This window comes from Catharus ustulatus, chromosome 2, assembly GCF_009819885.2.
Source record: "Catharus ustulatus isolate bCatUst1 chromosome 2, bCatUst1.pri.v2, whole genome shotgun sequence".
In the NCBI taxonomy this organism is placed as follows: domain Eukaryota; kingdom Metazoa; phylum Chordata; class Aves; order Passeriformes; family Turdidae; genus Catharus; species Catharus ustulatus.
The window spans coordinates 91,343,618-91,365,820 of record NC_046222.1 but is presented as its reverse complement, the minus strand read 5'-3'; the positions used below and the strand labels follow the sequence as shown (position 1 = coordinate 91,365,820).

At 38.6% G+C, this 22,203-nt stretch overlaps 1 protein-coding gene across 3 annotated transcripts in view; it reads right to left on the bottom strand.

Moving 5' to 3' along the window:
• OCA2 (OCA2 melanosomal transmembrane protein) overlaps window positions 1-22,203 on the bottom strand; it is a 190,701-nt gene that overhangs the window by 69,462 nt on the left and 99,036 nt on the right. For all 3 annotated transcript variants that reach the window (XM_033053545.1, XM_033053547.1, XM_033053546.1), the window contains 3 exons: window positions 16,673-16,820; window positions 15,183-15,240; window positions 13,685-13,793 (listed from right to left, as the gene is read on the bottom strand). In XM_033053545.1, the coding sequence (XP_032909436.1) occupies window positions 13,685-13,793; window positions 15,183-15,240; window positions 16,673-16,820 (315 nt within the window). The remainder of the gene's footprint in view (window positions 1-13,684; window positions 13,794-15,182; window positions 15,241-16,672; window positions 16,821-22,203) is intronic.

The window sequence follows — 22,203 nt, the reverse complement described above, 5'->3', positions numbered from 1 at the left end:
CAGAGGCTGCCTGCTTCAGAAGATAACCAGAAAAGGAAACTCTCCTTAGAAAAGAAGAGAGATTTAGAGGAAAAGAGGCTCTCTTCAGATATGATCTTTCTGTATATCCTGAAGTATTTAAATACACATATTTGGGTAACTAACTGGGGAGAAAATGCAAATCAAATGCACAATTAGCCAGAAAATGCAAATACGAAATGTCCTGCCTGAGCAAGGCTCACTTTCCCTCTACACAGTTAAAATTCTTTCTAGAGCTGTTTTATCCCTCTGGTTCATTTATCTTAAAATTCCCAGAGTTTCCAAAGCAGCCGAGGAAAGAGAACTGTCGGTTCTATCTACCATGACTTTTCAATAGCAAAGTTGATTTGCTGTATTACAAAACAAAATAAATCTGTTCATAAAAATTAAATGTATTTAGTCTGAACATAAAGAAAGGTTTATAGAAATGCACTGCCTAATTTTCTTCTTACTATTGTCTTGGTTTACTGTTTTCTGATTCTGTTAAAAAACAGTGGGCCCAACTTCATTATAAATAAATAAAGATGATGGCAATTCCTGTTAGAATAATTCAAGGGAGAGTATGTGTCTGCTGATTTGAAGTTAAGTAGCAGAATTTTAACTGTTATTTTATAAAAATCTAAGTGACAATATTTCTCACATACATTTTGCATGTAATTACAACAAACTGAAGAATTAAAGAATTTCTCATTACTTCTGGGACAATCTGTGAAAAAATCTCAGTATTATTCCTACCCTTCTGTCTCCAATAATAATGAATCAGCTAGAACATACAGAGATAACAATTAATCACTCAAGCTAATGAAGTATTACAGAAGGGGTGGATGAAGCCAGCCATTTTCTAGCACCGTGAGAATTATCAGCACACATTAGCTTCAAGCATGCAGTTTTGCATGAGAGAGCAGTGCCTGGCTTTACAATATTATTCCCTGAGAATACAGACATGCAAGGGAGGTGTGATCCTGCTGTGCTTCAACAAGTACAGCTCTCCAGAGGGAAGGGCAAACGAGAGGAGAGGAGAGGAGAGGAGAGGAGAGGAGAGGAGAGGAGAGGAGAGGAGAGGAGAGGAGAGGAGAGGAGAGGAGAGGAGAGGAGAGGAGAGGAGAGGAGAGGAGAGGAGAGGAGAGGAGAGGAGAGGAGAGGAGAGGAGAGGAGAGGAGAGGAGAGGAGAGGAGAGGAGAGGAGAGGAGAGGAGAGGAGAGGAGAGGAGAGGAGAGGAGAGGAGAGGAGAGGAGACACTTTGTTGGAATTTTTTATTCACTATGGAGAATTTTGAAAGTACTAGGGTACATTAAAGACTGGCTTCTCTGTTCATTTTTTTTCTAGCTTCCTGAACCTCAAAAGAGAGCCAGAGAAATATAAATCATTTTTAAAAATAATTTCTCATTACTCTAGTGAAAACAAAGCCCATTTACAGTTCCACAAACCACTTCCTTTACTGCCTTTTAGTGCCTCTGCTTCACTACAATAGATGTCCCAAAAAGAGAACTTGGAGAGAAACTGAATCTAAATTCCATTTCTACCTATTGAAGAGGGCGACAATTTCTGTTTATGTTAGGGGAAAATAAATGACAATTTATTATAAAATGCATCTTGCAAATTTATGATGCATTCCTCAAAAGAAAATATTTCCATGTCTTCTGCCTGGTGCCAGGGAAAAAAAAAGCACAGTAGAAATTGCTGAAATGATATGCTTTTCTTATACCCAGTAGGCAAAACCACCTTTGGAATAATACTTAGCTCATGATGAGTGAAACTCAATTGAAATCCTACTCAAAAAAACCCTTATTTTAAAATAATCAAGTAGATTTACTTGATGATATAAAACAATCTAACAGAATAAAACAGAAGTCTAAAATTTGGAGGCAGGCAGGAGAAAGAGCAAGAAATTAAGGAGAAAAATTACTGTGGAATTTGCAGGCCTTTCAAATGCTCATTTAGAAGAATTTGCATTCCTCAGCAAAAGTAATTTTGACCTACTACCTCATATTAACAGGTCAGAAGCATAGAAGCATAAGAAGATTCCTCCAAACAAAGTGGAAATGGGGACGCTGTATGTTCACTTTATAAGCACAGAGTTTCGGGTAATACATTTATGAAGACTGATAAAATTTCACTTTTCTGGAAACAGAAATGGCACTTGAGACATATGAACTGAAAACAAAAGTCAGGATAACATTGCATGATCTCACTGATAGCCTGGGCAAAACAGCAGGCTGCTCAAGAACAGTGCAAGATAATACATTTAGGTAGGAAGAGATAAAACTGTGAAAATCTGGGATGGGAAGAAGCTGGAAGCCAAATAGTCCTGCAGAAAAGACCTGAGAAACACAGTGTATCACAACTAAATCTCATGGCCTTCTGAAATACAGAACCAGGGCTATAAATAGTCAATTCTGTGAAGTAACTTCTGCACTCCTGATCCCTGGCAAATCCTGGGACTACATACTGTAAGGTGCATACCTATTAGGAAATCTGAGGCAGAGAAGGAAGCACAATCAACAGTCTAAAGAGCTGACATTTGAGGAAAAATGTAAAGAATCCAGGATATTTAGCTCAAAGATAAAATTATTAAAGAGGTCCTGACAAGTCTTTGTGTAAATACCAGGCTTCCCCAAAGGGCAGAGAACAATCTGTTTATGTTAACAGTAGTGGGTAGGACAAGAAAGAGTGAAAAGGAGATGTTAATAACAGCAACAATGATTCTGGTAACAAAATATTCAGGGTCACACATTTATAGTAGTGGAGAATTTTTTTTTAAAACCATCTAGAAGGAGCTTCTGCCAGACGAAAATATGGTACTCCAATTTGCAAACGATTGTAGGGACACACTGATTTTTTTTTTTAATATGCTTTTCTCAAAGTGTGATTTTAATTTTCTGTTCTTTTTAAAATTCTTTATTTGTCAGACTGTAACTTAAGGGTGTATGACATTCCTTCATGTAGTATGGTGTAATAGTAATGCATTATGTGCTTGATCATCCTCTTACACAAGCCAATAAAAATATTGGGGAGATAAAGTTAAATCAAAGTCATACATCCAGTAGTGCTTGCTCTACTCATATAACATGTTTTATCAGTAGTTCTGAATGTGAATGAAAATTTTGTTTTATCAGGGTTCCCTGAAAATATACATTCTGAAATCTTGCTGAATATTTCTAAGAAGTACTTGCTGTCCAAATGGTCTTTTATCTTTAATATTTTCTTTTAAATATAAAGTTATCTTCTCACAAAGCAACTTGCTGGTCTTTTGAGTAAAGTAATTACACGACTATAAGGTGCACCCTTTTGACTAAAATTTTCCCCCGAACCTGGGAGTGTGCTTTATAGTCTGGTGTGCCTTATCTGATGTACAAAGTTTGGAAATTTGCGAACCCAGAAGTGTGAGCTGCGAGCTGAGCCAGGAACCGCGGGAGCTGCAGCCACCGGGCGGGGTAAACTGGGAACTGGTGCGGCCACCGGCTGGGGAGAAGCAGGGGGAAGCAGCGTGGCCGCAGGGAAGTTCCAAGAAGCGCCACAGGAAAGCACCGAGAAGTGGTGAGAAAGCACCACGAAAAAGTACCGCGAGAAAGCGGCAAAAAAGCCCTGCAGGAAAGAGCCGAAAAGCGGTGAAAAAGCTCTGTGGGAAAGTGCTGAAAAGCGGTGGAAAAAGGGTCGTGGAAAAGCGGCAATAAAGCACCGGAGGAAAACACCGAAAAGTGGCAAAAAAGCACTGTGAAAAAGCAGTGGAAAAGTGCCCCAGGAAAGCACCAGGAAAGCAGCGAAAAAGCGCTGCGGGAAAGCGCGGAAAAGCGGCGAAACAGAACCACGGGAAAACACCAGAAAGTGGCGAAAAAGCACCACAGGAAAGTGCTGAAAAGCAGCGAAAAAGCGGTGCGGAAAAGCACTGAGAAGCGGTGCCGCTGTCAGCCAAGGTGAAGCCGGGACGCAGCACGACCGTGCAGTGGGAGCTGGGAGCCGTGAGCTGCGCCAGCCAGTGCCGGGGGCGGGCGGGAGTGCCGGGGCCCGTTGCAACGGGAGGGCGCCTGGGGCTGCGTTTAATGGCTACACCGATCTTTGAAAAATGTTTGCAAATCGAGCACCTGCCAGTAATTCATTACTTTGTTGCGCGCCGTGCGGCTCCTTGCTGCAAAAAAATAGTGCACCTTATAGTCCAGTGTGCCTTATACGATCAACAAAGTTGCAAAAGTTTCCGACTCCTGGGGGGTGCGCCTCATAGTCCGGTGCACCTTATGGTTGTGAAATTACTGTAGTCTCTTTTCACAGGTTGAGGTTCATAGAAATCATGTTATGTTCTTTGCTATTTTTAGCACCATAGTTTAAGACAACTCCCTGGGGGAGAGAGCAGGGAAGGTGGCAGTCCAAGACTTGCACCACACCAATAAACACTTGGCACAATAGAAGGGGAATAAAAGGATATAGGAAAAAATGGTGGAAACTGTAACCCTGTGCAAGGCAAAAGAAGCAGGATCCTATGCTGGTACAAAGTACAGTAATTTCACGATTATAAGCTGCACCATTTTGACTAAAATTTTGGTCTGAACCCAGAAGTGCGGCTTATAATCAGGTGCGGCTTATATACGGACAAAGAACAAAAAGTTGCTGTTTTAGTTTGGAGGACAGGTGTCTGCTGAGAAAGGTAGGAGCTTCTCTTTGAAATGGAGAATGTAAACCCCCTCCCTCCAAATTATTATAATTTTGAAATCAAGGGGCTTTCAGGCAAAAATATGGGAATTAGGAATAACAGTTCTTTTCTAGGGAAATTAAAATAGAAATACAGTACTATAAAGAAACAAATCCCAAACCCTGACAAAGTCAGAGTACAACCTGACACCCCATCAGACAGGGTGTTGGTAGCAGTCCCATTAAATGGTGGCTGCAGTCCTCTTGCAGTGACAGATGTGGTTCAGTTGGAGCAGTGCTCCTGCAGAAGGTGCAGTTTCCCTCTGGAGGTCCAGTGGTGATGTGGAGAAATCCGGTTTTCCTCTGGAGTCCAGGGGAGAAAGGGGCTCCCTTAGTGTCCCCAAACCTCTGTTTTTATCTTGGTAAGAAATGTTGGGCTCTTCCCCTGGCTGGAGCAACTTCCAATGGGATGAAGTAACTTTATCAGTCTCACAGTGGGACTCAATGGGCCATTAGCAGAAAATGACTCGCTGGAGGAAGGATGGGTTGTGAAAAGATAAAGAACAATGCCCCACCTGGTTTCAATGGATGGTCCATTATCAGAATATCTCCCACAGAGATAAGGATCACTATCCCCGCCCTCAACAGATGGTGATAGAATAGACCTTTTATCACACTCTGTATTGTAACCCAAGGTAGTTGGTGGCACCTGGATGTGCGCCTTATAATCAGGTGTGGCTTATAATTGTGAAATTACTGTAATTACAGCAGAAAAAAAACAGAAGAATTGCATGAAATAAGGTAAAGAACTGACTGCTCTGCAATCCCAGATCAGCACATGTGCCTTAGGAAAGGATGTGCTGGACTTTGTTGAACAGCTGTAATAGCATGAAGTTAAAATGTGAAATCATATTCATCGTTGCATTGTGATGCCTACACCTAGCTTCATTTACTCTCCAAACACAATTTTATAGATTAGAGGATAGCACTCAAAACAGAACACTGTAAGAAAGAAACCTGGTTAGACATTTCTACATCTGGGCACTCCATCTTCCAGAGATGCGCTCACAGATATATAGCTGTCTATATCGCACTAATCTGTAAGGCTGAAAAATTAGAGTACTCCCAGTAAAGGTCACTGCAAACCAACACACTCTATTGCCACAGCCTTATTGACTCTTGTGAATGAAAAATAATTTGAGGAGTTGCAAATATAAAGATAAAGGAAAGGTCGACTTCTCCAGAAGCGAGCAGTAAAGATCAAAGGCTGCACTAGCAGATACAATAGTTAATGGTTCTTGGCTTTTTCTCTTCAAATGTATGGGCAGCTGGATGGAGAGGGAGTATTGTACATGCATAATTAACTGTTTTTAAACACAACTGTGAAATTTCAAGGCAGAATTTTTTGAAAATTATTCTAAAATAAAGACTACAAGCGTAAGGATAGCAGATCTCTTGTATTTTCACAAGAAAGGTGTTATGGTGACAGGGATGAATAACTAACATCTGGACTTTCTGAGTCAGAGTTAATGCTGACTGCATTGACTTAGCTCCATTCCAACATTCTGATCATTAAAAAATTATTGTCAGATTTATTTTTAACTCATGTTCATGTACACTCTACCAGGAATGTTTTTGACATGACTAAGAATCAAAGATGTACAAAGTCTCTCAGACACAGTTTATGTCCATTCTCATTTTTAAAAAGCTTGCATTTTCACAGCGCAATCAAGTCTCTGCACCACATATCAGACGCCAGCAGGTCAGTCCCATGCAGAGCTCTTCTTCACCTCAATGTAAGAGTGTTAGACTACCTAAACCAACACCACCACATGCCACAACAGATACCAGAGTACAGTAATTTCACGAATACAAGCCACACGGACTATAAGCCGCATCTCTGGGTGTTGGCAAACATTTTGTTCTTTGTCCATCAATAAGCCGCACCTGAGTATAAGCCACTCTGTCGTTTGCAGCAAGGACCCGCGTGCAACAATGTTGCCAAATAGTAACAGAACCGTGGCATGGCGGGGTGTTTACTGGCTCAGCTAAGGCTGTGCAGGCTCAGCTAAGGCTGTGCAGGCTCAGTCCGCTCGGGGCTGGCCGCTGCCTCTGGGTTCGCTTGCCCCAGCCCGGCGCTGCCCCGCGGTGGTAGGCAGGCACGGAGTACGCCCCACTCCCGCCGCGGCGGGCAGGTACGGAGCACCCCCTGCTCCCGCCGCAGTGGCAGAGGGCGGGGGTGGAGCCTGCCTGCTCCTGCAGCGGCAGGCGGGGGCAGGAGCCCCCTGCTTACCCCACAGGCCACGGGGATGGCAGCACGGAGCCCTCGCCTCCTCCCCGAACCGTGGGGATGTCAGCACAGAGCCCCCGCCTCTCCCCCGTCTGAAGCAGGGAACTCCCCTACCTCCCTCCCTCCCCACGCGCTGCCGGCGCTGAGCTGGCCCCACCCGTCGCGCAACACAGTAACCAATTTGTAACAATCGCGAAATCCTGGGTTTTACTGGCAGGTGCTCGGCTCGGCACCCTGGTTGGCACTTCTGGGGTTGTAAATGTCAGAAAATTATTCACATATTTGCCACTCCTGAGTATAAGCCGCATTTCCGGTGTGGGAGCAAAATCTTAGTCAAAATTGTGCGGCTTGTATTCGTGAAATTACTGTAAATGGATGAATGACAAGTAGGGAGGTTAAGAGCACTCTAAATGAGGACAAATATATCAAACTCTGCTGGCAATTGTAGCTGATTATATCTGGAGAAAAGGGCTGCAAAGCAGCCAGCAAGCACACCTGGAAGAGTCTCCAGAAAAGCCTGAAGACTTTCAGAGAGGACAGCTTAAAATGTTGGCTCTAGTCTTATGTCTTTCTACATTGGAGTGCAGACTCTTATCAGATGCTCCAACATATTGCTTTGTTTACCATTGTCAGATCAGCAATTAAATAAACAACTTTAGTCATAGAAAACAGCAGTACAGCTTTATATAGGTGGAACATTAATGGAAAATGGTGAGGGGAAAAATAAATTGTCACAGACAAGAATCCATAAGTAACTGCAGCTAAAAGAAATGCATAAGATGATAAAAAAGAATCCAGTAACTCAAGAGTGGTTAGTTATAGATGATAGAGTACTCCATTTTAGGAGTAACAAAAAGCACAAGAAAAAAAATGCATGTAACATGCATACAACACACCTCATATGATAAAATCAGGTGTAATGTAGAGTTGAAAATATAATTTGAAAAAATAAAGTGTAAAGTTTCAGAAAATATATAAAAAAGGGTTCAAGTGGACTCAAGCACTTGAGTAGAAAGGAGGTAAGAAACCATCAACACCAACACTATTTACATCTTGGCAAAGAAGAGGAAGACACCCCTAATACGTATTCTTATCCCAGCAAAACCCTCAAGTTATCACTTTGTTGTGACTCCTCTCAGCCTAAATGTATGATGCTTAGCACCCTGGAGAACATCAAAGTGTAACCCTAACAACAAGAAAATAGGCATATGATACTGGGATTGTTCCTCTGGGTTTTGGCTGGATTTTTGTGTGGAGGGGTTTGAGTTGAGGTTTTTTGTAAGGGGAGGGGGGGAGAAGTTGGTTGATTGGTTGGTTTATTAAAACAGGCTATACTGCATATTGTTAATGAGTTTTACTTTGTATTAATTAGATAATTTAGACTCTAAGTATTAGCATTATCATAAGATGAATAATAACTGCTTACTTTGATTGCACTGATACAACTTTTAATTAGACTGACAATAAATTCTCAGCTCCAGATATAGGGGATGTTCCCCTTTTTCCCCAGAATATCACAAGCTTAAGAAGAACATGAAAACTTTGAGAGCAGGAGCCTACTGCCATGTACAGAGAAGGTATCTGTAATCCAAATGTTTTGGAGGCCAAAGCCATTTACTTTACTGAAATATGCGAAGGAGTTTCCAGGGAACTACAGATTATTCAGGATGGTATTTTTAGCTCTACAGAAAAGGTCCACAAATGCTGCTTCCCAAGCTTTGCATCTGGTTGCCTAGTTTATCATGTTAGAAGCTTTCCAAAATAATGAAATACAATTTAAACCAAAATGGGGGGAAAATAGAGACAAGGAAAAGAAAATAGTCATTGTGAAAGCTTTAAGTGCAGTTGACAATAAAGTATCATTTCAGTCATTACTTAGGAGTCAACACCTACAAGTTTTCATAATCTAAAATTGATTCATTTCCTAGACCTAGTTAATTTCTAGATAAATTTTAGCTTTTGTGACAAATTAAAGACCAAATGTGCACTTTTCACAATGAGGATATAGTGACTTAGGAAGTGAAATATAAGATGCGCTAAACTTAATTTAATTCTTGGCATCTGGCCTACGCTTTCTTAAATCTAGTTTGCTCACCAGCTTTTATGTCCTATTAGTTGTTTCTCTCAGGATTTTTTTCTCAATCATTAAAAAATTATAAATCAGTTTATTAAACTGGTCTATGATTTGTGACAGATATTTTATAAAACAACTCCTCAATAGCACTGAGTAACTCTATAATGAACATGTCATCTTAACTATTGCACAAATTAACCTGAAACCAAACATAGGGAAACTATAAACACTCTTTTTCATCTTCTCCATGGGGACAAACACATTTTAAGTCAATTTTGTCTGTTTCTGCAAATATAGTTTTATTGTTCATAAGAAATGTCATATTTATACAATTCCACCATCACACGGAATAGTGGCATAACCTAGTTCAATCTATTTATGACTGATAAGAGATGGGAAAAATGTTCCAGAATAAAATTTCAAAGTATAGAATTAAGAGCCTTTGACATTAACACCCCTCTCATGCTAGTGGGATCTGTCCACACCTTTCTCAGCCCTGTGTTCCTATACAAGGGATATATAAATTTCTTGGATCTGAGGAATTCTGCTGCACACTGTGAGGCAGGATCTTTCTCACAGGGCTGTGGGGGAGAGGTTTAAGTTTCAAAACACTTTCACCATTCTAAGGAAGCCTCTAGGCACAAGTTCAAATGCACATATGTAGCCTGTCCCAGGGCCATAAAAGCTGGGGTGGGGAGTGGGGAAAGTTTAATAGAGTTCTTCTTGAGCAGCTCCCCAGGATGCATCTTCAGAACCAAACCACACAGACTACATTTATTTCACTTGTGGAATACTGGAGATTCATAGTTTACATTATCACATAATTTAAAGACCTGTAAGTTAAAGACTTCTGCCATTGGTTACAGTACTGCAACTCATGCAAGCTTTTATATACACATGCTGACCCTACAGATCTGTCTCAAAGTTGTTAGCAAAAAATCACTCCTGCAGTGAGCTCCTAATTTAAATGTTACAGAAAATAAATGGATTAAGTTAGTTGTTAAAATCTTAGTAGGCTGCATGAATGGAGAACTGATATAATTGTTTCTAAGTAACTATTGTTATGAAACTTCACACATTCTGTGATGAAAAAACAAATGTACGTAAGCAAGTTTGTGAGGGTCTCTAGGACTGTGCAGCCCTCTCTAAGCTTCCTCACTAAACAAGCTAAGTACCACTCACTTTCAACTCTATGATAATCATTCTATTATTAGGATGAGCATCATTCCATGATGTTCATCTCTGTAAATTACAGTTGTAAGCTGAAAATCGAGTATGCCCACCGAAACCTGAAAATCAAAAGCAGGATGAAAATCAAAACAAGTAAAGAGGAGAAACTTGAAATCCTATCCATTTCCCTGAATTTAAGAAGTGACTCCTCCCTCCAGTTAAGACAAAATTTTTGCTATAATTTGCATAATAGCATCTGTAGGCATAATGGAGGGAGGAGACTGTTCAGCTGAGGCCCTTTGCCATTAAGGTATTTAATTTCTCATGTGAACGTGAACAATTTTTCTGTAAATTATGGAAATGAGTCAATAAATATGGCAACTGGTATTCAAATGAGTCTCAATACAACAAGAGTCTTCCATATGTACACCAAGTGGATACATTTCTCCTTTAATGCTCTAGCAAGAAAATAAAAAGAATTCTGCAAAGCATGGCCTACCAAAAAAGCAGAAGTCAGTTTATATTAAATGAAAAGTGATTTTCTTACTTCTCCACCATTTCAGTCACAGTTTTAATATGTTTCAAAGATGCAAGATGCAACTATTTACCATAAGCAGCAAAATTGAGGCAGTATCTGCTCTCTGAAACAGGAACTATCTCATTCCTTTGCTCATGTTTTCACCTTGTTCCTTGAATATGGGAGCAACAGTTTTTGTTGCAACCTTTTAAAGGAGATGACATTCTCCTGTCTCAGAAACTAGTGAGCTTGGCCCTGGAAAAGAGGTGTCCAGAAGTGGAAGGGGGCAAGAGTGAGGGGGTCTGCAAGAGCATTGCATGGAGAAAGCACAGAGAGGCAGGGAAAAGCAGGGCCACAGAGATAATGGGTCCCTCTTCACAGATGCTAGAAGGAACTGCACAAGTTCACAGCAGCTCAGCAACTCATTGAACTGACTAAAACCAAATCAGAGATAAAGTATCTTCCCCACAGAAGAGGGAATTAAGCTGCAGATTGATTTTTGTATTTTTTCTGACCCAGTCACTTTAAATGCTCTCTTCAAAAAATCTAGCTTAAAATTTCAACAAAATCTTACTTTATGTTACTTTTTAAATATTTTCAGGCATATTAAAGTAGTTCAAAGCTCTAGATATGCTGGCCTAAAAGATAAAGTCAAAATAGTAGCCAGGTACAATCCTCAAAGGGGCTTTAGTTTCATCCTTTGTCATCTTTTCTCAGATGTTTTATTAATGCTTTATCAATAAAATAAAATTAAATCTTATGGGGCCAAATGAAAGTATACTGTAGGAGTCTTACAGTGTTTAGTATATGGGTTTTTTTAAGTCTCAGTACTAATCTTTTATTAACATAGATATTTCATAGAATTACACTAAATAAATTAATGAACAGGCACAAGAAAACTGAATAGGAAAGAGTTCTGCATTTCAAAAGGCAGCTAAGTATGCAAATTTTATTATTTAAATTAAAATGTCAGTACCTTCGAATTATATTAATGATTCCAAGTTCATAATGGAAAAATTGTATCTAGGCTTGAGACTGATAAGGAATTTTAAAATCTTTCTAATTCTCTCTACCGAATGCAATTTAAAGTTATTAGATTTCTAACACTTCAGCCTCTGTATAAACCATTATTCTGGTAGAAAATTAAACACTGAACTGCAATTTACTTTCATTTTTATGAGAAAAACATATTGAACAAATTTACCTAAGCCAACAGAGTACAAGATGTAGTTAATATTAGGAAATATATTTCTGTGCTTTGGAAGACTAAAATCCATAGAGCCTCACAGCAGCACTACTCCAGTAATGATAAATAAGTGACAGCTATCATCAAGATAGTGAAACTCAGGAAACAAAAATGAGAGTCTGTAAATTATGGAACCTGTAAACTTATCAGTAGAAGTTTACAGGTTCAATTACTTTTCAGTAGAAATTATGTATATGATTTAGTAACATTTATTCATTAATCTAATTTGCCGTGAATGCAGAATGGGGAGAAATTATGCAGAACACATAGAGCCCTTATTTACTTTCAGGGTTGTTATTCAGCTACTGAATAACAGAAACCTACACTGCCAAACATTCCATTTGTTTTCATTTCTTTTACTGGTATAAAGCAGGACTACAAAAAAAAAAATGACCAATAGTTACAATGTTTCTGCTAGCATTGACTCCAACTCCTTGGTAGTTTTGAAAAAGTATCTTACCAGGAGCATACAGAGCCATTGCTGTTTATTCTTTAATGACTATCTGGTTTTTCAAAAACGTTTAGAGATATTTGCCTTAATTCGAGAAGTCCTACATGCTTCAGTGCCACTTATCTGAGACAAAAAATAAGGGTGTCAATAAATTTCTTAAATTGTCGATGTGAAGGCCTTTCTTATGTTCTCAGCCATCATGATTTCAAATGCATTCAAATATTTTCAGCTTCTACATTTTCCCAGACTTTCATAACATAGCACTTTTGCTGTTATAATATATCAGTTTATCTTTCAACTTCTTAAAAGACAATAATCTTCATGGGCTGAAACTGCCCATTGCATGGCAAATAGTCTGTCAGCAGCAGATATGGAAGGTCTTGCTTACCGCCTGATCATCCCTGTAGAGCTATAACTGGCTCTATATTTTGCACAGCAAAAATAAGTGCCAGTGTAATAATCTGTGTATATGACTATTGAGTTATTCATTATGAGTTATTCCTCTTCAAGACTGCTTCATCTGTCAGCCACTGAGATAGAAGTACATGGTGTGTAAATTCAGATTCCATGAAAAAAAAATTGTATCTGAAATTCCATAATCTTGAAAAGCTCAGCAGCCAAAAAAAAAAATTCATTTTTTATTGGTCAATGCACAGGTAGGTTTTATGACTGTCTTTCAGTTAAATGTGAGATTCCATTTGATCCTGTTTTCAGGAAGTTTTTTCTTGTAGGGATATACAATGACCTGTATGAAAACCTCCCCTTATTGACCTATATATAGAAAGTATGCACACAGCTACTTTCTTTTCACCCATATACAGTGTCCTCCAATTTTTATTTTTGGAAATTAATTACTATGGTGATAAAGTAATGGAGGCTGTAAATTATACAAAGAGCTTTCTATGCTTACGAAATAATGCCAAACTCCTTCTTTGCTCTCCCACAGAGTGATTATTTTCTGATCTCCCTGATGCATATTGGTCACTCACTCAAACAGTGCAAATGATGCCAAGGTCAAATTTGCTCATTCTGTAATGTTTAGCCAGCTCATTAGTATTGGAAAGTCCAGAAAATGAAGTCATGAGCACTCTCTGTTATTCCTCCTGGGATAACTGGGACATGACTGAATTTTTAAAGCCTGTTCTTCTCTTCCCATTGCTGCTTAACCTGGTAGAATTGTGAGGATAGAGACATATGAAAAATGGCTTTCTGAAAAGAATGAGACTCAGAAAGGTACAACTGGTTTTTTTTCAGGGAGGTTGCTTATTTTACTCAAACAAAACTAGGAAACTTACCAAGATCTAGGTAGATGCCTGGAACAAATGAGTTGAGAAAAAACATAAGAATAACACATCCCAGCACTGTCAGACATTTGATGAGAAGAATTTTGTCTGTTATTCTGTGCTGGAGACAGACAGGAAAATAAAATTAGTAATTGTATTAAAGAAGAAGCTATGTATTATGCATAGAGTTCAGAAAAGCATGTGTGAAGCTCACACTGCTGTTCCTCTATTGTATATTCCTCTTCAGCATAAAAGACAGAACTACCTGAATAGTTTTCGTAGGTGTGCATCTTATGCATACTTATAAAAAAGCATGAGTATGTGGTCCAAGGGGTTTTAGGACATACAAGTATCTATCTAGCACTGCTGCATACATTCAGCTGTATTCAGCCACCCCCTCCACAACTTCATTCCAGAGAGTGAAGTAGGATTGAAATTCAACTGGAGTCACAGAGAGCATTCTGAGCACTCTGTGCTTTTGTCATCTGGGACAAAATCACCCTTCTTTTCTCAGGTGTGCTCTGAAAACCTATTAATTACTTTAGAGGTCAAATCTTTCACACTTCCTGTACAACTCTCATGTACATGCCAAGTTCTTCATCTCTTACAGTGTTTGCACATCTCCGTGGCCAGTTCCTGTTTGACTGTGCCAATTTCCTTGTGTCCTCAGCCCCAGTGTTTTCCATGGTCTCTGCTTCCACTACCACTCCAGGGAATCACTTTCTCCCAGACTGAGTTCATCTCTTGTTTCACATAGTTTAAACCTCTACTAAAATACAAGCAAGTCTACGTTCTTTAAAAAGTTTGTCTCTTATGCAATGCCTTGAAAGGGGTATGAAGAAAATCTCTTGGGTTTACTCTGGTTTGGTGTGAAACAAGACAGTGTTCTCCCAGTCAAGGACCTGCACCCCAAGGAGTCCAATCAAGGACTTGAGCTCTCAGATACAGGCCTGATTCATTTGTGATTCAGTGAGGTAGAGAGATTGTGACACCTCGATCCTCGATAATTAAATTTAGGAGACATTAATCCCACGGCAGAGTTTCTATCTTCTCAGATTCAGCATAAAGACTTAAGCAGTGCTAGTCTGTGCACAGCTAAGAGAACAGGATTTATCAAGTGGTTTATCCCTACTTGAATAATAAAAGCAGTAGTGTCACCAAAATGCATTAAATTAGAGTCAGCATTGGGTACGTTGGGAGGAGTGTACTCTTACCACTCATCATGGCTACAAACAATTTAGTGACACCTCCTGAGCCTTTCTGGCTATGGATTAAAAATTTAAGAACACAGTGCTGAATCATTAATTGTTTTTTTAAGTTATAGTTTTTTCTAAGGAACAAAGGTACAAAACCTAATAAAACCTCACCATGTGCTGCAGTAACCTTATCTGACAAATAAGCCAACCACCCTGGGAGAGTTATTAAATTTCCATTAGATTTAAAGCACTATCTCTATAGAAGGGCATAGCTTCATCTACATGAATAGTGAAAAAACTTGCCATCTACTTACTTTTTTCTGAAGTTCCTGGATATTTGTTTCCCAGTTTTTATCTTCTTGTGAAATTTGTCTGAAAGAAAATGACACCTACTTTTTTCCAGAGTGAAATTAGAGCTCTGCCAAGACCATTGGAATAAATCCCTCTCATTACATATAGATCACCTCTTCCCCCATGTGGAGTAACTCATATCACAAAGGGGTCATGCAGCAAAATTCCCATGAGCATTCACTTAAGACTCCACCTTTGTAAGAAGCTCCACTAACACACAAACCCTTCTGTTCATGAAGAAAGCTGCAGGCTGGGAAGGAGCTGGACTCCAGGGGATAGACCTCAGTAGAGGATCTGACTATCTGCAGTGGGTAGTTCCCTTAATAGTTCCAGGAGCTGATGTGTGTGTCCCACTGTGATAAAACAAGGGCTGTGTGCTAACATCAGCAAGTCAGAACACTCGTGTTTCACATTTGCATTTCATAGTGAAGTTTTTAAGATCCGAACAACTTCATTGTGTTATTGGTGCAGTCAGGCCTCCAGCAAAAAGCCTTGGGTTTTGCAGTTCAGGAGCTCTGTTGTTAATGCTAATGAATTTTTACATTTCTGCAAATGTGCTGTGCTGGAGGAATCCTGATTTTCAAGATTAAATATAAAATTTTATTTGTAAGTCAGAAGGGTTCTCTTTAGAATATCATAAACTCTGATGATCTTAAAATCTTTTGAAAAGGGGGTGATTTTAACAGCCTTATTTGTCTGGTAGTATTAATACTGTCACTCAATTCAAAATACATAATATCAGCAAAAAACATGTAAACAATCCTAACACTGGAATAGTTCAAGAAATCATATTTACATTTTCTTGCTCAAATTCTTTAACAATGTTATTAATTAAAATTAATTATTTCAATCTTGCTTTAGTCAATGAAAATTCAAAATCTTTATCACTGCTATTCTCAGTCATCAAATTCCTTGGCATAACATCTGGTTTTACTGGAATCTAAACAAAACAAGGTAATTATTCTTTTGGTCCTAGTTTATGTAAACTTCTTTTCTGTACATAAAACATGTATGGCCTGAGGTTTACACCGAAATTTTGATTATGAAATAATTGTAAAACTCAGTAATTCACTGGGGAAATGTTTTTCAAACTCAACCAATCACTGAAGAGAATTTGAACTTTTCAGTTAAAAAAAAAAAGAAAAGAAACTCCAGCATTTTGCTGTGCTGAAGCCACGACTGTAAGGAAAAGTGCAGTGATATATTTGTGAACTTTTTTAACCAAAAGCTGCCTGAAATTTCTAGGCCTTTAATTTTGGGTCATATTCACAATCATATTTTCCAGGCTTTACATATCAGCTTTGTCCTAAAGTACTTTGTGTTTTACTGAGACTGAGAGTGTTTTTTCCCATCTATCCCAACACCCATCTCATCAAGACAGAGCTGGGAACGCAGGTCTTGCCATGGTGAAGATCCCTGAAAGGGGAGGTGGGACACGCTGGTCCTTGCCTACCTGTGAAACGTCCTCAGCTTTTTCCTCAAGAGCATCTCCAAAGTCAGCACCTTCTGCATCAAAAGGCATTTTACAGCAGTCTCCTCTCTGCTGGCTGGGTTGATCCGCTGAGCTGTCAGCCTCCAAACATAGATCTCATGTTTCAGCTCTGAAAAGAAACAAAATTGCATCAGTGTGAAGTCCAATGCATATGAAACCAGAGATGGATAAAACATGTGTAATGTGCTCTGGACTCAAAGCTGTTGAAGTTATTGGGATGGTTTCCCAACCAATTTCTACTCAGGAAGCTGCTTTTGTCATTCATTTTGCAGAGCTGAAGTGAATGAAAAATAAACATAGATTTTTCAAAATGTTAAATAAATTAATCACAAAATCTTTTTTCAAAGAAAAAATAGTGCTGTCTTCAAATGCTTGCAAACATCTTCAACAGGTTTAAGGGTTAAAATTGTATCCCATTGGACTTCATTTTTCAACAGAAAAAAAATTTTCAGTATACATTATTATACTGCTAAGAGATACTAGCTCCTTGTGTAGTTAGGAATTACAGCAAATGCTCCTTCAGAGTATTCAAAATAGAAAACATGTTTCCATTCACTCTGTGCTCACACAAGCAATTTTATCTATGTAAGGCAAAAGTGAAATTTGGCACTGTCTTATGGAATAGTGTTTAATAGTATTTTAAAGGTTTCCTAAGTGGATTTAAATCTTGGGCACTGAAAATATGTGTAAACACAGTGACCATCAATTTCATGCTAACCTGGATGACATCTGATCCTATGTAAGTTCAAACAGACTGATTAACACTTTGAAATCAGACTCTAGAATCTTCTCAGAAATTTCAATTGATTATTTCTTTCCCTGTACCATGGACGCCTTGGAGAATAACCAAAAAAACGTGTTTCTGTTCAAGAAGGATGTTAAACTGGGCATGCCAAAAGAAAACTCTTTGAATTTTACAGGAAATCATTAAAGAAATGAAATCAGATTATCCATTTAGAAACTGTGCAAATATTTCCTGTTGAAGCTATGGGATGTTTCCTTTTTTTCTGCTTCACTCAAATTTCATGTCACTGAAGACAATAAGTCTAGAATCCATGGCTTTATATTTCAAGATCCCTGTTAAATCAGCAAGTTGCTCTAGTTCTGAAAATGGACATGTAACTCTTTACATCATGTGAACAAGCTATAAGAATTATTTATTTCAAAAAATAGTTACATAAGAAAAATTTAAACTCTTTTTGAGGTAGGTAGTGATCTTAACATTTTATGCTGCCACTCTCTAGAGGGTGATGATGTCTGCTATCAAAGAGAGTACTAAACATGTTTAGTTCCCCAGTTTCCTTTACAACTAAGTATTCAAAATGATAATGCAGAGGGAATCTTATAACGATTGACCATGAGAAGGAATTAGACTCCACAGCATTTAATAACAAAATTGTGTCCAGAATCTGCATGGTTGACACAGAAGAAAGGGATTTGAACAGCAATTGATATACATTTTTTATGGTTTGTATCTATAGATCTGCACAGATCTGTCAAAGAAGTAATGCTTGCCTAAATTTTACAGTGTAAGACCAGAAATACAAATTCACACTGTTGAAAGGCCAGTGACCATCCCGGATAGTTAAACAACTAGTGCTCAGCTAAAGCTTTCCTTCCAAGAAGGGGATTTATATCTGAATCACAGATTCCAAAAATATGCCAAATCGACCATTTTGCTTTGTAATGTTGGTGGTTCTTGTAGGAGCATAATCTGGCACAAAATTATAATATGGATAGGTCTTGCTTATCAAAGGATCCACATGACTTCTGGTCATCATTTATTTTTGCATCAACATTTGTGACACACACAGATATAACAGTAGCAATTTTTCCACTCCCAGAGTCAAAAAAGGCCTTTCTGTACTTCATTCCTATGTGATTTTTGAGTAAATATGACTACAGCTTTGAAACTGTCATCAGTCCAAGGGAAGGAGTCTGTTTTGTTTTTACCTCTGCCAAATGCTCATGAAGCATGAGCATCCAATTTGCTGTTCTACTTCTCTAGAGTTTGTCTTTTCTGCAGCAACTTCTCTGATGACATCTGCTCATCCTACCATAGCATTTCTACCCATCCTTCCCAAGTGAAATTTCACCAAGGGTTTAGCTGATAGAGGGAAGTTGAATCATTCACCACCCAAATGAGATGCAAGTACTCCACAGTTATTTTCATACAGAGAATTTCTATCTTCTCTCCTCCAGAAAGAAGCAGTTATCATCACTGTATCTGTGCCACAAACAAGTCCAGAGAGTGGAAAGCAGCATGACTTGTGTTGCAGATTCCTGTTCCACATCTGAAGTGCCCTGGAGCTAATCTTCAAGCTGAGCAAAGTTGGACTGGTGCTTTGTGATCTACGTTAAAAAACACATGCGTCTTCACATGGCTTTGATTGTGCCTCTATGTACAGCAAGTGCATGCTTGATTTTACAGTCATTATTTTTCTCAACTTCCCAAGGACGTGAACATCTGACCTGCTGTGGTGTGTTTAGATGTGTTTACTTCAGAGCAAACTGTACTTGGAAAATCAGAACAGTTGATCCATTTTCTATACCGCAGTTCCTGTTGCAGTAATGATTTGTGCAGAGGTTTTCTAGGTCGTTCCACAGAATGTTTCTCCTACTTCTCTTTCATGCACTCTTATTGTTAATAGCTCATCGAGGCATCAGGTGATACGCATTTATTAGGAGTAGTGCTTTTATTGAAGGAAAAATAATGCAGAACCTTGAAGTCAGCAGCAACAATTAACATGGCCAAAGTCCTTCAGGCCTTGCTATACTTCTCTCATTTCATAACAGCAAAATCATCTAGGCAGTAACCCCCAGAGTCTGGGAACATCTTCTATTTTATGACATACTGTGTTACACATGGACAAGGGCTTAATGCAACCACAGTCTTATCAATCACTTTGAAATTATGGCCAAGGCAGCACAAGTGCAGCACTTTGGCTGCCATTGAATAGAATCACAGGATAGTCTCCCATTCTGCTTCTCTGTGTCCATAAGTTCCTGTCCCCGCCTCAGATGAGATCTAGTGGTTATATGATACCACAGTGAGCTCTCTCCACTCACTTGTCCAACCCATTCCACGGGGTTTTTGCAGAGTTAGCTTTATGGCGGATCAGCCTTCTATCCAATGTAACCTTCCACTGTCAGCTCTATAGCCAGCAATTGACATGGTGAGTCGGTGGCAAGGCAATTTCTCATTAAAGCAACTAAATTAATATTTAACTGCAACCATAGTACCAATAGTCAGTGATAGAAGCAAAGCTGCTTAGTTGGCAGAGATCTGGAGCAGAAGAAGATAGGAGAGTTGCAGCTCACCTCAGAGAATTCAGCTCATTATGATACTAAAACATTTGCGAATGCCATAATTCATAAAGCCCACAAGGAACAACAGCAATATACCTAGCATTATTATTTCCAACAAGAAATAGAAAAAACTCTGTTTCCAACAGGAAAACATTACTTTTTGGTTTAGTTATAGAATCAAATAAAGGCTCCTCAAAACATGTAAACCCTATGCTGCCAACCTGTTCTGACTTCACTACTGATCATATTTTGCCATGGAAACCACAAACATTACATCCTGGACCCACTGAGTTTAACAAAATTTCAACTGCTGACCCAGACTGTGACAGTTTAGAAAAAAATTCTGCATTATAGAAAATATTCTTTATCTGAAAACTGCATATTATTTCTGCAATCTGACAATTAATAATCAGATTGATTTTCACTTGAATAATCACTCATTCCCTCCCACACAGCTGCCAATAACAAAGAAGACATCCTCAAAAACTGCGTGTAATTAATTCCCAGTCTCAGAATCTGAAAAGGCCAGTTTTGTTAATTAAAGATACTCAGAAGAGCGTGACCAACCTTGATGAGATTATAAGAATTATCATTAAATGACAATTTTAAACTTACATGTGCACTAACTACATAAACTATCTTTTTGCAAACAACCTAAGTTTGCACTGCATGGTTGTATCTAACAACATTCAAATACATTCATCTGAATATTTGTTTAGCTTTCCTCTCCACATGTTTCTGTAGCTTAACTATTTTCGGTAAAGCAATTTTTCTTCTTAGCTAAATTCTATGAATGAGAATATTCTGTTTAAATGTTAACTGTAAAGCAAATTAAGTATATTGAATCCTAGCTTAACTAGTAATAGTAAAATCTATAATTTTTAGTATTTTTTAAATCCTTCATATTATGTAACTAATCTTCTAAAGATTATTAAATGGTGTCATCTTCATTTTGTAAGTGCAGAAGCTAAATTTGAAACCCTTGAGTAGAAAAAATTCACCTTGAGGGATATTCCAACTCAAACACTCATGCCTCTCTCCTAGAGGCAGCACCTCCCAACAGAACACAAGCATGAGGATCTAAATCTAGAAAAACAAACAATCACAAAAACAAAACAAAAACAACAAACAAACACAGAAAAAAACAAATGAAACAAAACCCCATAACCTGAAATATTTTTGTCTTTATTCCTTTGAATAATTCAGTTGGTCAATAGTGGATAAAGGTAAGCATTTGGTATAAATGTTGCAGGGTCTTCAAAACATGAAAACATGTTTTGCCTTATTCAGCTAAATACATGCAAAGGAACACAAGAAATGTGCACAATGCTGCACAAAGTAGTATAGAGAATTTATATAAGCTTTTCAGCTCAGTGTGACATCTGAGGCCCCATTTGGTCATAAAGGCACCTAATGCCAGTTCAGCTACGCAGCATGGGATTGCATCTATCACACAGGAATTACCCGGTATCCTCATCCTGGAGCAGACCAGCTGGAGCCTGGGCAGAAAATCATAAAGCACATAGTTTCAAACACCTAAATTACTCACCAGGAGTCATCTTCCAAGCAAGCTGGAGTAGGCTGCAGCAGGCCCACAAAAGAATCTACAGCATTACAAGCCTAACCCTGATTTTATAAGGGAATAGTCAATTTAGTATGTGTATGATGGTCACACAGGACTCAGATGGAGTAATCCTCAAATATTAAGGTGGATTAGATTTCTCATAACATTTCAGATTGGTTGATAAAGATACATATTTCTCTTCAGCTGGCTTGTTCCTGAATGACAGGTGGGATATCTCTCTCTCAGGTAAAATGGGCTTTGTTCTCATCTCTGGGTAAGTCAGACTTCAGAACCACAAACTTATTTTAGAGTTTGTGGGTTTGCCCTCAGTTTCCTCTGCTGCAATTCCCCATCTTTTAAAAGCAGGAATCTGAATGTATTTAGGTTCCCTGGATGCTCACTAGCGCTTGCCTAATGTGATTAAAATACTTCATTCTGTTGCACTGAGAATGGCACAAGGAAGTAAAAAGTCAAGTATTTTGAGCATGCCTTTATCTAACATTCTACTGTAGTTTGTTTCAGAAAATTTTTCTCAGGTGTGAAATCTAGAAAAATCTGTTTTACTATCAAATGGTTTTCATCCAGACTGCCAGACTTGCCTATGAAAACCAGTTACAAG